This window comes from Notolepis coatsorum, assembly GCF_963971535.1.
Source record: "Notolepis coatsorum genome assembly, chromosome: 2".
Taxonomy (NCBI): Eukaryota; Metazoa; Chordata; class Actinopteri; order Aulopiformes; family Paralepididae; genus Notolepis; species Notolepis coatsorum.
In genome coordinates, this window is record NC_140166.1 from 181,794,276 (window position 1) to 181,808,427 (window position 14,152).

At 50.5% G+C, this 14,152-nt stretch overlaps 1 protein-coding gene across 1 annotated transcript in view; it reads right to left on the reverse strand.

The window, feature by feature from the left end:
* The window catches only part of impact (impact RWD domain protein), a 110,773-nt gene that overhangs the window by 20,851 nt on the left and 75,770 nt on the right, over window positions 1-14,152 (reverse strand). The window contains exons 8-9 of the mRNA XM_084308808.1: window positions 1,278-1,351; window positions 553-643 (exon numbers count right to left, since the gene is read on the reverse strand). Coding sequence (XP_084164934.1) covers window positions 553-643; window positions 1,278-1,351 — 165 coding nt within the window. The remainder of the gene's footprint in view (window positions 1-552; window positions 644-1,277; window positions 1,352-14,152) is intronic.

Below are 14,152 nucleotides of genomic sequence, written 5' to 3' on the forward strand. Positions count from 1 at the left end.
CGTATTACGGGGAGGGAAACTGAAGGGTGGGGATTGGGCGTTGTGGACCGCGTCTCCTACAGGTCGGTTGGTGCGCCTGCGCAGTAGAATCAGGAAGTGTCGGGGGCAGCATGAGCCTCCCACGCGTTACTCCTCGCCACTGAGAGATCGAGCTGCGCAGGTGAAAAGATGCGACTGCTGTTACCTCAAGTACCGGAGGGGACTTGTGCTATGTATGACTTAGTCCACATTGCAGCCGGCTTGTGGGAGGCAAGAAACAGCGTTCATGACAGGGGAGGGTTGAATTGGATGATACGAAATTGGGATGGGAGAAAATATAGAAAATGGGAGAAAAAGTGGATCAAAAAAAAAGAAAATTTGTATTTTATCAGATGCAAAATGTTATAATATCTGCATTATATCAGCCACTCTAAATATTGTTATCGGCCCTTGAAAAACTCATATTGATCGACCACTAAACCCAATATTGTGCCAGCTTTCAAAGCGTAGCTGAAAGAGTAATCCTGCTCTGTGCCACGATAAAGCAGAGTCTGTAACAAATCCTATAGTAACCTGTAGTAAATGGAGCAGTCGTCCCCCTGCAGCTGTCTCTCCATCATCCTCACAGTCCTGGAGGAAGCTCTGCCTGTCCTCACAATATATTCTGCAAAAGAGAGCATAATAACAGCTTACGAGGTTGGAGAGCATGTCATTTTTGGGTGGGAGAATGCAGTGAGCTAACGTCAGCCTCTTCATGGGAAAGTTGTCTGAACGTCAGCATCTCTATCCTCTGAGTAATGTCCGCTGAGGCAGCACATCTGCAGCTCCTGACCGACTGAGAAAGATGCATGTACACACACAAACACATATGTGCATGCACACGCACACACCACCACCATCATAATCAAACCTTTATTTAAAGCTCGTAGAGCATTGAGGTTGCCCTCATTTACAATGGTGACGAGCAAACAGTTAAAATAAATACTACACAATTAAAAGTAGTAACAAGATAAAAACAAAGCTAAATAAAAACATGTGCGCCACGCGCACACACTTGTTTTCTCTCTCTCACACACGCATACTTTTTCATGTTAAACCCTATATTTTGCAGAAGCTATTATGATTATCTTCTCACTTAGCCTTCCATGGCCTTCAGTTGTAGTAATTGACCGTTTTGAAACAAGGGATGGGCCACTAATGACACACACTGCACGACCTACCGTGTATTTAAAGGGGTTTGCAGCATTAGTCAACACTGAAACTCACAGAATACAAATGTAAACCGGACGTTATCTGACCTGTATGCATATATATTATGAGTAGCGTTGGCAATCTTCTTGTTTTCATACAGCTTGTCCAGAACCATTTTAACCTGTAACAGAAAGCACAGACGCAACAATGAACATCACATGACCTGATCACTTCCTCCCATCTCTCCTCCGCCTATATTATTAATGCATTAATAATGAATAATATACTCCGTCCTTCTCAACAACCACATAATGAAACCTAAATGTGTCGCAACTTTTCCGCTCTACCAAGGTGCTTGAATTATGAGGAAGAAGTCTTTAATTGTCATGCAGATTAACACACACACATGCAAGATGGGCGACCCACAGGAACACACACACACATGCACGATGAAATGTCACTCTGCACTTTTTCCATCCAGTTGTCCAAGAGCAGACATTGGGCCAATCCAAGTACCCCTGTCTTCGTCAGCGTAAGCAATCTGCATGTTTTTCCATTGGGTTTATCTTATTGGGAGGGGAAACCCTTGCGAGCACGGTGAGAACATGCAAACTCCACACAGAAAGGCCCGGGAGATACGCCACCTGGGTACCTGGCAATGCGGCAACCTGGGCCCTCATTCATCAACGTGGACGTAGAACTTGACCTACTTCCACACGTAAGCACGGAATGTAGAACTAGCGTACGCACAGGGAAGTCGGCATTCATCACACGTGCGTACGCAGGCTCTATGGTCCTCCGTGTTGATGAATACCACTTTGTTCTACCGTCAATGCTCGTGCATGATTATCCATATATGGTCATGAAAATGAGGAAACACCCCCCATGGGATGTGAAATAATGGACGGACCCGAGCGGAACCCTGAGAAACTCCACGAAGATTGTTCACTGCTGTCGAACCAAGAAGACACTATCGCGTATTGTGGGATAAATAAAAGGCGGACTCGTAAACGGTGATGTCAGATATCAACGGCTCCCTAAGACCATTGCTGCAATTCTGCCTGGACAGCTCAAAATACTAATAAATACCGTTCGTTGACCACTGTTTGGCGTTGGTTGTGTGTCATTATAACCGTGCTGTAATATGAATGCCTTTATTAGTTGTGTTCGATTGGCTATATGACTTTTAGAGGCATCTATTTTGTTGTCGGCTAATAAAGACCGCGCTGGAATATGACTGCCTTTTCCCGTGTTGTTTGATTAATACCCCAGGGATTAAAGTTCTCCTCAATTTGATTCCAAATCGCGATGGATCTCCCGTCAATCTCCTACCTGCTGCATATGATTTCTAGAGGCATACTACAATCTATTTTGATGTCAGTATTGGGTAGCCTATATAAACAATATAATACGAGAGCATATACAAGAACAATGAATCTCACTGCATGTATGATAGCCTGCCTTTCAATGTATGAACTTGAATTCCATCATGTCTGTGTGCGGGTCACTGCGGGAACTCACAAGGCTGTTGTCACAATGTAAATAAGAATGTGCACTGAAAAGTTACAGTATGTAGTTGGTTGATCATTTGTATGACAGTCAGTAAACCCTTGCAAAAAGTATCCGTTTTATTTAATGAATTGAAAACATTCAGCATCGCCTTCCTCCCGGCATCCAGCAATAACATGTATCAGGCAAATGCGCATCGCAACATTGACTGAGTGGAATCCCTTTCTATTCACATAACTGCATTTGTGATGGAGCTTTGACAGCTACAGTAACAGTCTATTGGTCGATCCATCTCCAATATCACGATGGACCGTGCCGCGGTGGCAAAGACGTACCCGAGGGTGGAGAGGATCTTGAATGAATTCCATCATCATATATATATGTTGTGTGTCTGTCCACTATGTTTGTTACTTTGTTATTCCCCCCCCCCTATCTATGTAAAGCGACCTTGGGTCTCTTGAAAGGCGCTATATAAAATGAAGCTATTATTATTATTATTATTATTATTATTATTATTATTATTATTATTATTATTATTATTATTATTATTATTATCATCACATCTGTGCGGGAGCTCACAAATAGACTGTTAGTCTCAGTGAAGTTTCAACGGAGGTCATCTATTCTAACCAACAAATTGAAGTAGAAAGCATTTCGTGAGCAATCTTATTTGGAAACATGACACACATAATAATTTGCTTTTTATTTGAAACAATATCTAATCGCGTTTGGAGGTTGGTGTTTTGCGTCTGCCCCCCCCGTGCCAAACAAGCAGGCCAACCTCTTGTTCGCGTGTGAGCCCGTTATAATTACACTACTGTCGCTATTTTGCAATGAACTATAATGAATTACGGGTCATACAGAAGTTGAACACTAATGCACGGAAGCTTATTTCCGCCTTGGAACTAATGCAGGACTGAGGAGTGCTTATGCGTAGTAACGATCTTCTACCACTGGGAGCTAGGTACGCCAGGTCTGACCTGTGCGTAGATGTACGCACGAAGTCAAGTTCAAGTTGAAATTGATGAATCCCACTCTTTGCTTAGAAATGATCGTACGCACAGGGTAAGCACAGATCTGTGCGTAGAACACTTTGATGCATGAGGGCCCTGGTCTCCAAGCGAGAATTGAACCCAGGACCTTCTAGCTGTGAGGCGACAGTGTTAACCACTACACCACTGTGCCGCACCACGATTATTGTTCTCCAAAACGAGAGTTGTGTGAGAGACAGACTCTCCGTCTTCTCTTTGATGAGAGACCAAAAGGTCTCTTTCCCTCTCTTTGATGTCAATCACATATCATGAGTTCATATCACCCTATTGTGTTTCAACACTCCATCCTTCCTCTCTTAACACCTCACCCTACCCATCTTTCCATATCAACCAACCCCCGACTTCACCCCCTCTCCCCTCCCGGAGCCAGATGTCTCACACCTTCGGCAAATGTACCTAAAACACTGGACCCACCCACTCTCTCTTGTGTATATAATGTGTTCAACTTTGTGTATCGGGAGCTCTCTGAGGATACGTCCGCCAGGATCCACTTTGAGTCATCCGCCGTAACACTTGATTTACTTGTACCTGTTTGGGTATAAATAATAAACCTGTGTTTAACCAAGTCTATATTTGACTTGGTTCATTCATTGATCCGGTTATATTCCTCCACAGTTAATAATAATAATAATAATACATTTTATTTATATAGTGCTTTTCAAGAACCCAGACACTGGAACAGTTGCCAAACATACTCCTTTCTCAACAATCACATAACAGCACCATGCCGGTGACAACCACCCCCATCTGACTGAGCAGTAGGGTTGGGCAGTAACACGTTACTGTAATCTTATTACAGTAACAGTTAGTTTAGTTTAGTTTATCAGGATACCCAATAAGCTATAGCTACATAGACAAGCTCCAATAATCCAATATACAATAATCAACTATTTGAAATAGCTAAGAATACTTAACTGTACACTACTATATGCCCACACATTTGTTCATACACGCCTAAATTAACATCTAACTAAATGTATGTTGATACATAATGATGTTGTTGCAATGCATAGTCCCAATACAGAGTATTTGACCTCATAATTGTAACTCACTTTTGAAAAGCATAAGAAACTACTTACATACATTTCAATAGTTTCTACATCTGTTCAAAATATCCCTTGTCAAATTTTTAATTTTTTTTAAGAATAAAAGATGAAATCTTTAAAGAGTGGAGATACTGTAGATGGTGTAATGCACTATGCCACTCCAATGATAAGAGCTCCCAACATTCCTGTCCTTAAAGCCCCAAAGGATGCTGTCCTACTCAATCTCTGTGCAACTGATAAAAAAAGCTTTTGCAGCCTGGCTCAAAGGATTCCCTGTGAGCATGTGGATGAACCACAGGAAACGTAAGGTTATCCTATAACCCTAGTTATATGAATACTGGCTGAGCGTCTCGCTCTGCCTTCTGAGATACAACACTATCTCCAGCACCTAGTGTGCTCTGGGAAACAAAACAAATGCACCCACTTGCACGTGACCACGCCACTCCCATGCGTCCCCTATATTATGCCGGAAGTGGTCACGCCTCACCCTTCCCAGTTCGATTTACATAAGCGGAAAACATCCAAGGGACCTCAGGGCGCTAAAGAGCGAGACACTCAGCCAGTATTCATATAACTAGGGTTATAGGATAACCTTACATTATATATCATCTGGCTTCGCATCTCGCTCTGCCTTCTGAGATAAAGGGCAGAGCGGACGCGTGGCCCCGACAAATGCACCCCCTGAGGGCCCGTAAGCCCCAGCCAGGGAGGAGGGGAGTCCCGTCCACCGCCCGTCCTAACGAAGGGGGGAAGGCAGTCAACTCCACCAAAGTGCGAAAAAAGGGGAACCAGGCACCCCCGAATGCACACCGCAAGCGGGACCACGTGACACAGCACCCCGCGGTCCACACCCACACACCCCTGCTAGCCCACCTGATGGCAGGATGCAGGAGAGGTCCCAGACATCAGGACCGCCTAGGAGACAGAACCCCCAGTCATGTCCATGAGGTAAAACCTAACGAAAGGACTCGGGGAGATGTCCTCCACCAAGGCCCCCCCTAACAGGGCAGCAGAGGCCGCCACACCACGAGTGGAGTGCGCCCTGACGCCCCCGGGGGGAACCTGTCCAGCCAACGTGTAGCAAAGGGCAATGCCCTCGCACAACCAATGTGACAGGCGCTGCTTGGACAGCGCCTCACCCGCGCAAGGGCCACCATAACAAACAAACAGTTGATCGGAAGCCCTGAGATCCCGCGTGCGACTAAGGTAAACCTTCAATGCACGGACAGGACATGACAGGTGAAGGCTCACCTCCAACCCACTAGCGTGAAGAGGGCGAAAACGCTTGAAACACCATATCCCAGGAGCGACAAGAGCTCCGGATATTCTTTGGCACGAAGGCCGGATCAGGCCACAGAGTCGCCTGCTATCGGCCCGAATAGACAGGTACTCCGACCGCACCAAGAGAGCACATGGCTCACCCTCGCATTTAGCGGAGGTGATGGCCCAAAAAAGGAACGCGGTCGTAAGACAGACGATCCAATGGCGCCTGCTCAAGAGGCTCAAACGGGGCCCCCAACAGCCTTTCCAGAACAGTTGGAGGTCCCGACTCAGAGACGGAGAACGTTCCACAGGCTTGAGACGCCGTGCGCCAAGCAAGAACGTCCCACGAGAGGGTGGCTGAACAATGTTCTGCCCCCCATTCTCGACCATACGCCACTTCCCTGCGTAAGCCGCGTAACTGGACGGAGCGCGCGCGTTCCGGATGGCGTTAACCACAGAAGAGTTAAGACACATCCCCACCAGATTCACCCTTTCAGCAGCCAAGCCTAGAGGCTGCCCCAGAACAGGAGGCAGAACAGAGTTCTGCGTGCCTGAAAGAGGGCCCGTGGTGACCACAGAACAGGCCACCAAGAGCTGAATCAAGGCCGGGAACCACACAGCCGAGCCCCGGCCCGACCAGGATCAAAGTCCCACGCTCCTGACGTACCCGCCCCAACAGCTGAGCTATCAGGTGTATGGGGGGGGGAACGCGTACAGAATCCCAGGCGGCCACGGATACATCGAGAAGGCATCCACCCCCAGAGAGGGGTTGTCCTTCCGACTGACCGAGAACCACAAGGGGCACTGGTGGGACTGTCTGCTCGCAAACAGGTCCACCGTGGCCTCCCGAATCGGTCCCAGACCTGTCTGACTATGTCTGGATGTAGTCCCCACTCGCCCCTCTCAGTGAGAGTCCGCGCTGCCAGGTGAAAAGAAGCGGTTGATTGGCTAGACGTGTGTCGGAGGAAGCATGTGATAGCCTCCACTCTCCCAGACCGACTGTGGGGGGTAAGTGCGCAGCGACCAGGAAGGGGATTGGGAATTGGCATAACGACTAACATTGGGATGGGAGAAAATCGGAGGAAAAAGGAGGGGGGAAAAAGATAATAATAAAAAAAAAAAAGATCGTACACGGGGCGCCAGAGTGGCGCATCGCATACTACGTAGCAGACCGACACCGCCGACCCGGGTTCGCCTCCCGCTCCCGGACGGATTTGCCACATGTCCTCCCCCACATCTTCTCCCGTTCTCCCTCTCCTCTGTCGGTCATGTCTGACCATAAAAGCTGGAAAAACGCTAAAAATAAATCTTTAATCAAATAAATGATCATACACACGGTTTACGCACATATCTGTGCGTACGCAGCATTGATAAATGAAGGCCCAGGTCTTGTATAGCCCATAAACGCCAACTATCTATCCCTCACCTTGAACTGTGTGCAGCCCTATCTGTTGCTCAGCTGGCTAACATTCTCAGTCAGTGACCCTCTGGACAGATTCTACAACAGTCCTATCATGGATAACATCCGACTCCTGTCGCTACAAGGGGTTTGTCGGGCATGAGAATAACTGAGATGATGGCTCTGACAGACAAATAGTTGGAGACAAATAGTAGGATAAACCCTCCTAGAGCTTTCTCAATGACACAGATGGAGTCAAGGCCCCCCATTCCTCTAGCTGAACTGATGGATAGCCATTCCATGTGTGCCAGCTGAATCAGAGCCTGTTGAGGAATTCAGAAAATCCAATGTTCTGTGACACAGTGACGTCAGATGACTGACTAACCTCCCTGATCTGTAGACGTACAGTACAGCAGCTGGGATGATCTGACAAAGGAAACTGTAATGGCAATTTAGGAACAATTTATGTCTAGGGTGTTTGTCAAAGAGAGCCGGAAAAAACAATAAAATAAAATGTAATTCAATTAAATAAAAACATTGTTTTATTTAATATTTGCAAATGTCTCTCTCACCAGTGTCTCCCAATGAGACACCAGTAGTCATGGCAGAAAATGAAAGAGAGCCCTGAACAGTGGGGCGACACAGTATAGTTATATAGTCGTACTGGCGAATCGCGTCCTGCTCTTTGCCATCGAGATATACCTCATCTCCAGTACCTAGTGTACTCCATCAACGAATAAAACAAATACACCCAGCACCTGCCAGGCCCCACCCTAGTGACGTACTATATAGCACTAGGCGTGGTCACCACTCGCTCTTCCTCTATTTTCGTTTCCATCATGGCGGATGCTTGCACCCTGTGAAACTAGTTGTAATGAAAAGTTTAGAGAAATTAGGCAATGTTGAGTGCTTACCAGAGATTTGCCTACCCCTGGAATCTTCGCGGCATGTTCCAACGACACGTCGGGTCTATCCTGATGTTTCCTCGTCTTGTGGCAGCAGATCGAGGGACAGCGTGCGAGGTTTGGCTATCGAGCCGGCTCGTACACAGGTAGGCTCTGTGTCATCAGGCATTAACGCTGGTGTTAGTAATGCTGCTGGTTGTTTTGTTACACAACGAGTTGTGTGTCGGCGCCAGGGGCGGGATGTTTTGGTGAACGTCCCTCTGAAGTGGACGTTTTCCAGGCGATCCTGGAGCGCGCTGCTAACACTAATGCTATAATGCTGGGTCACTGTTTTAATGTTCCCGGCCGTGGAATGTCACTGCTTTTCCCTCCTCTTAACCGGTTCATTGATGAAGGTCAGTCGGTAGCTAATGTGGGGGGTTTTGCTGAGTCTTATTTATCCTTTTTACGGGTGAATGTGTTGACAACAGGGCGCAGGGCGGGTGTGCCGTAGCTAGAGAGCCAGGTAGCATCGATCCTGTGCCCCGGCGGGGTTGAACGGTGTCCCACCCGGAAGCCGACGCTTGAGAGCGAGTCGGCCCGGCAGGTGGCAGTATGGACTGATGAGAGTTATACTGCTACAGGATGGAATTTAGCGGCGGCTAGTGTTGTGGCTCAGCTGACTGTTTTTCTGTCCACATTAGCGTCGGGTAGTGGGGCTACAGGACCAGCCGACGCTGAAAACATTTAGCATGTTTTTGGTGTTATAGAGATCTTGACTCAGTCGCAAGCTGTAACTGCGGGGAGGATTAGGATGCTATCAACGCTTGTTAATAGGCATTTCTGGTTGGAGCAGTCTCCTCTTGGGGAGGAAGAAAGGTTTCTTCTCCTCACGGCTCCTTTTTCTGCGGAAAGACTCTTTGGTCGTTCTGTGGAGACGCGGGCGGTTGTTGACCTAGGTCCCACACCGCCTCACGCTATGCAGCCAGAGGTTGGAGCACGGCCTCGTCAGCTACTGTGGCGAGGCCCTCGACAGGCGGCCATGTTTCCCTCGCCAGTGGTACCCTGGGCGGCGAGTCAACAGGGGTCCACAAGCCCGACAGCCTTGGCGGCCAAGGGATCGGCCATGTTGGATGTGCTCGGCTTGGAATATACAAGCCGTCGCCATTCTGCCGCGAGCAGCCCGCTCCCCGATCACTCCTTCCCCAGTCACCAGCGGAAAAGGGGCTCGTCGTTTTCCTTTGGCTGCGGGCCGCGAGCCTTCATTGAAGCGCATGCGGCCCCACGTTTCGCTTCTCATGGGGACAGGGGCTGACACCCAGTTGATGGCTGAGCCTGGGTCTGTCCGTGAGAATGTTGTGCTGTCACGTGGCTCCCTCGCCACACGTTGTGCGATTGGTGAGCCTGGTGTTACGGCTGCCACTATTGACGGTGGTCAGCAGGGGGACTCGAGGCCTCTTCGAAAGAATGCTCAGCACGGGTTACCCCGACCTCGCCTTCGCCAGGCGGGGTATCACGTTGATGCCTCCCACTCCCGCGAGATCGGCAGTGGTCTGCAAAGAAGAGGCGCGCGTGATTTGGGTGGTAGCAATATCACTGCAGGGCTACGGTGTGTAGGAACCCATGAGGTCCTCACGCCTTGCATGTCTGGCTGCAGAACAACTCCTCAGCATGCTCTGGAGGGGTGTTCAGTGGGGGAGCGTGTGTCACCTAGTTTGATGGCAGCTTCTCCCGTATCAAACCGGCACTTTCTGTCGGGGTCCCCCCTTGGGTGCGAACGCCCTGTCCGCTTTGGCGGGTTCAGAGGCTACGCACAGCGGGAGGGACCGGGCCACCTATTTACTGTTCCTTGCTGCCCAGCGTCAGTTGACGGCGGGTGCGCTCTGGGATTATTATCACATATGGCTACAAGAGTGCCATGTGTCGGGATGGGTAGAGAGAACGTTGAGGCGGGGGCTTGTTTTGCAGTGCGCACAACCCCACCCTCCGTTTTCAGGTTTGGTGCAGACCCTATTGTCAGGGTCAGCAGCAGTGACAGCTCTGGCCGACGAGATCCAATCTCTGTTGGGGAAGCAGGCCGTGGTCCAGAGAGAGGACGCGATGTCAGGCATCTACTCCCGTTATTTTCTGGTGTCCGCGTTCAATCGTCTGATTGTGGCGAGACCATTCAGGATGTTGACCGTCAAATACCTGCTACTTGCTGTCAGGGTGGGAGACTGGTTCACCTCCATAGACCTGAAGGATGCGTATTTTCACATCCCGATTTTCCCTCCTCACAGGAAGTTCCTGCGGTTCCTATTTCAGGGCGTAGTGTACGAATACCAGAGGTTGCCGTTCGGCTACTCTCTGGCTCCCCGCACATTCACCAAGTGCGTAGAGACTGCGCTGGAGCCTCTACGTCGTCAGGGGATACGAATTATTTTCTATCTCGACGACATATTGCTCCTCAGCCGGTCGGAGGAGGTCGCCAGGTCTCATGCCAGGCTGGTGGTGGAATTCCTCACCAGGCTGGGTTTTGCTGTGAACTGGAAGAAGAGTACGCCTCTTCCCAGTCAACAGGTGGAGTATTTGGGCTTGACTCTGAGTTCAAGACCCATGAGGGTAACCCTCTCGGAGCAACGGAGGGTGTCTATCCTCCACGCGCTCGGGGGTTCACAACGCTTCCCTCACGGGTCGGACCGACGCAGTAGGGGGCAGCTGGACGATCCATGCTGCCCGGTCTACCCTGCACATCAATGTGTTGGAATTGAAGGCGGTCTTCCTGGTCCTCAGACGGCTCGCCCACTTGGTGGTAGGCAAGCACGTTTTGGTCAGAATGGACAGTATGACGGCAGCGGCGTATATCAACAGGCAGGGTGGAGTACGCTCCACCCGTCTGCACCGGGCGGCGGTCGAGCTCTGGCTGTGGGCATCTCGCAAGCTGCGCAGTCTGAGGGCGCTCCACATCCCTGGCAAGGAGAATGTGGGCGCGGATATGATGTCACGGGGCGGTCCTCATCACGACGAGTGGGAACTGCGCCAAGACATAGTCAGGCAGATCTGGGATCGCTTCGGGGAAGCTTCAGTGGATCTGTTTGCGAGCAGACAATCTCACAAGTGCCCCTTGTGGTTCTCGGTCAGCCGGGGAGACAATCCTCCCTTGGGGGTGGATGCCTTCTCAGTGTATCCATGGCCGCCCGGGCTTCTGTACGCCTTTCCCCCCACACACCTGGTAAGTCAGTTGTTGGAGCGGGTACGGTGGGAGCACAGAACCGTGATCCTGGTTGCGCCGGACCGGGGCACAGCCGGTCCTGATCCAGCTATTGGTAGCTCCGCCGTGGCCTGTTCCTTGGTCGGCGAGGGCCCTCTCTCAAGCATGCAGGTCGCTGTGTCAGCCCCCGGTGCTGGGCCAGCCTCTGATGGTTTGGCTGGTGAGAGGGTGAGTCTGGTGAGGATGGACCCTTCTGTGGTTGACACCATCCGGAATGCGCGTGCTCCCTCCACTATCGCGCTTTACGCGGGTAGGTGGCGTATGTTCCAAGAGTGGTGTAAGGTGGGGGGCCGGGACCCAGTGTCCTGCCCCCTGGATGCTGTCCTTATTTTCCTTCAGTCTCTCCTTGATAGACTGTCGGCTTCGACGGTGAGGGTATATGCTGCGGCTATATCCTCTTATCATGAGGGGTTTGAGGGTGTTGTATTGTTCAGCCACCCTCTTGTGAAGCGTTTCCTGCTTGGCGTTCGACGCCTTAAGCCGGTGAAACGCTCTCTGGCTCCGAGCTGGGATCTTCAATTGGTCCTCGTCGGTTGTCCATGGCCCCGTTTGAGCCTCTTGAGCAAGCGCCGTTGGAACAGCTGTCGTTCAAGACTGCGTTCTTGCTGGCCATCACCTCCGCTAAGCGCGTGGGTGAGCTTTGTGCTCTCTCGGTGCAGCCCGAGTGTCTGTCTATTCGTTTCGATAGCGGTGCCACTCTGCGGCCTAATCCAGCCTTCGTGCCAAAAAATATCCGGAGTTCTTTCCGCTCCAGGGATATTATGGTTCAGGCGTTTCATCCGCCTCCTCACGCTAGTGAGTTGGAGGCGGGCCTTCACCTGTCATGTCCGGTCCGGGCTTTGGGGATTTACCTCAGCCGTACTTAGGGCCTCAGGGCTACCGATCAGCTCTTTGTCTGTTACGGTGGCTCTCGTGCTGGTAAGGCACTGTCGAAACAGCGCCTGTCCCATTGGTTGTGCGAGGGCATTGCCCTTTGCTACACGTTGGCCGGGCTGGCTCCCCCTGGGGGCGTCAGGGCGCACTCCACTCGTGGGGTGGCGGCCTCTGCCGCCCTGCTGGGTGGGGCCTCGGTGGAGGACATCTGTGCTGCGGCTTCATGGTCCTCACCGGGTCCCTTCGTAAGGTTTTACCTCATGGACATGACCGGGGGTTCCGTCTCCCAGGCGGTTCTGAGGTCTGGAACCTCTCCTGCTTCCCGTCCTTCGGTGGGGTAGCAGGGGTGTGTGGGTGTGGGCCACAATGTGTTGTGTCACACGTGGTCCCGCCTGTGCTGTGCGTTTAAGAGGTTCTAGTTCCCTCTTTTTCGCACTTGGGTGGAGTTGACTGCCGCCCCCTCTTCACTAGGAAGGAGGGGTGACGGGACTCCCCTCCCCCCTCATGTGGGCTTTCGGGTCCTCAGGGGGTGCATTTGTCGGTCCTCGCGTCTGCTCTGTCCCCATATCTCGATGGCGAAGAGCAGGACGCGATTCGCCAGTACAACTATATAACCTAGTTATATGAGTACTGGCTGAGCGTCCTGCTCTTAGCTTGCCCTGAGGTCCCTTGGGGAAACTTTTCTTTTGGAAACGGTTTTCCGAGGAAGAGCGAGTGGTGACCACGCCTAGTGCTATATAGTACGTCACTAGGGCGGGGCCTGGCAGGTGCTGGGTGTATTTGTTTTATTCGTTGATGGAGTACACTAGGTACTGGAGATGAGGTATATCTCGATGGCGAAGAGCAGGACGCTCAGCCAGTACTATACATAACCTATCGATAAGGTGTGTCTCAATTGAGGGGTTGTAGTCTTTGAAGGATGTGGTCTACAAAGGTGTGTCCTTTGTGGACAGCGAAGGTCGAACCAAGCGTTGTTAAATGAGGCGGTCTGGTCTATGGAGGAGACTGGGGCTGACGCATGCCCAGTTAAAAGGAGGAATCCTCTTGGTGCCAAAATTGGCATGGGGAAGCCTTGGTCGCACCGCTGACCAACGGTTATCGCCACGGGGGAATAAGAGCACATTCAGTCTCTTATGAGTCCCAGGCTCATTTCTCATCGCTGTTTGTACGTGTGTGTGTGTCAAAGTCCACAGCCATTAAGATCACTCAACACATGGCCTGCCCCCTCTTTTTCTTCTGTGTCCTGTCAATTAATCCTATGTGTTTGTCACTTGCCTTGGCCTGTGCAGCCCCCAGATGGTTTGAGTGGTTGTCTGTGTAGTCTCTGAAAGAGGGTATTGAGATTTCATGCTGGGGAAACCGATGTCCTTTTGACACTCGCTATATCTGTCCTGGTGTTGTAAATAGTCAATGATGTGCTCTTAACACTAATTGATGGTATCATGTGCAATTGTGTACCATCTCTGGCACACAAGAAAGGAGAGTCTATAGTTTGGGCCCCTCTTCCTTCTCTAGTGATGACACTTGGTAAGTGACTTCAGCCATTAACCTTTGCATTGATGATCCTATTTTTGGAGTTATGTCCTAACAAATATTCCAGTGTTTCCCCTACCATTGCCTTGAAGGGGTGGCCTGCCCCGCCAACGGGACCCCTCCCCTCCTGAAAGCTTAAAAAAAAGCTTGCTTTAATCCCAGTAATGTTAGCG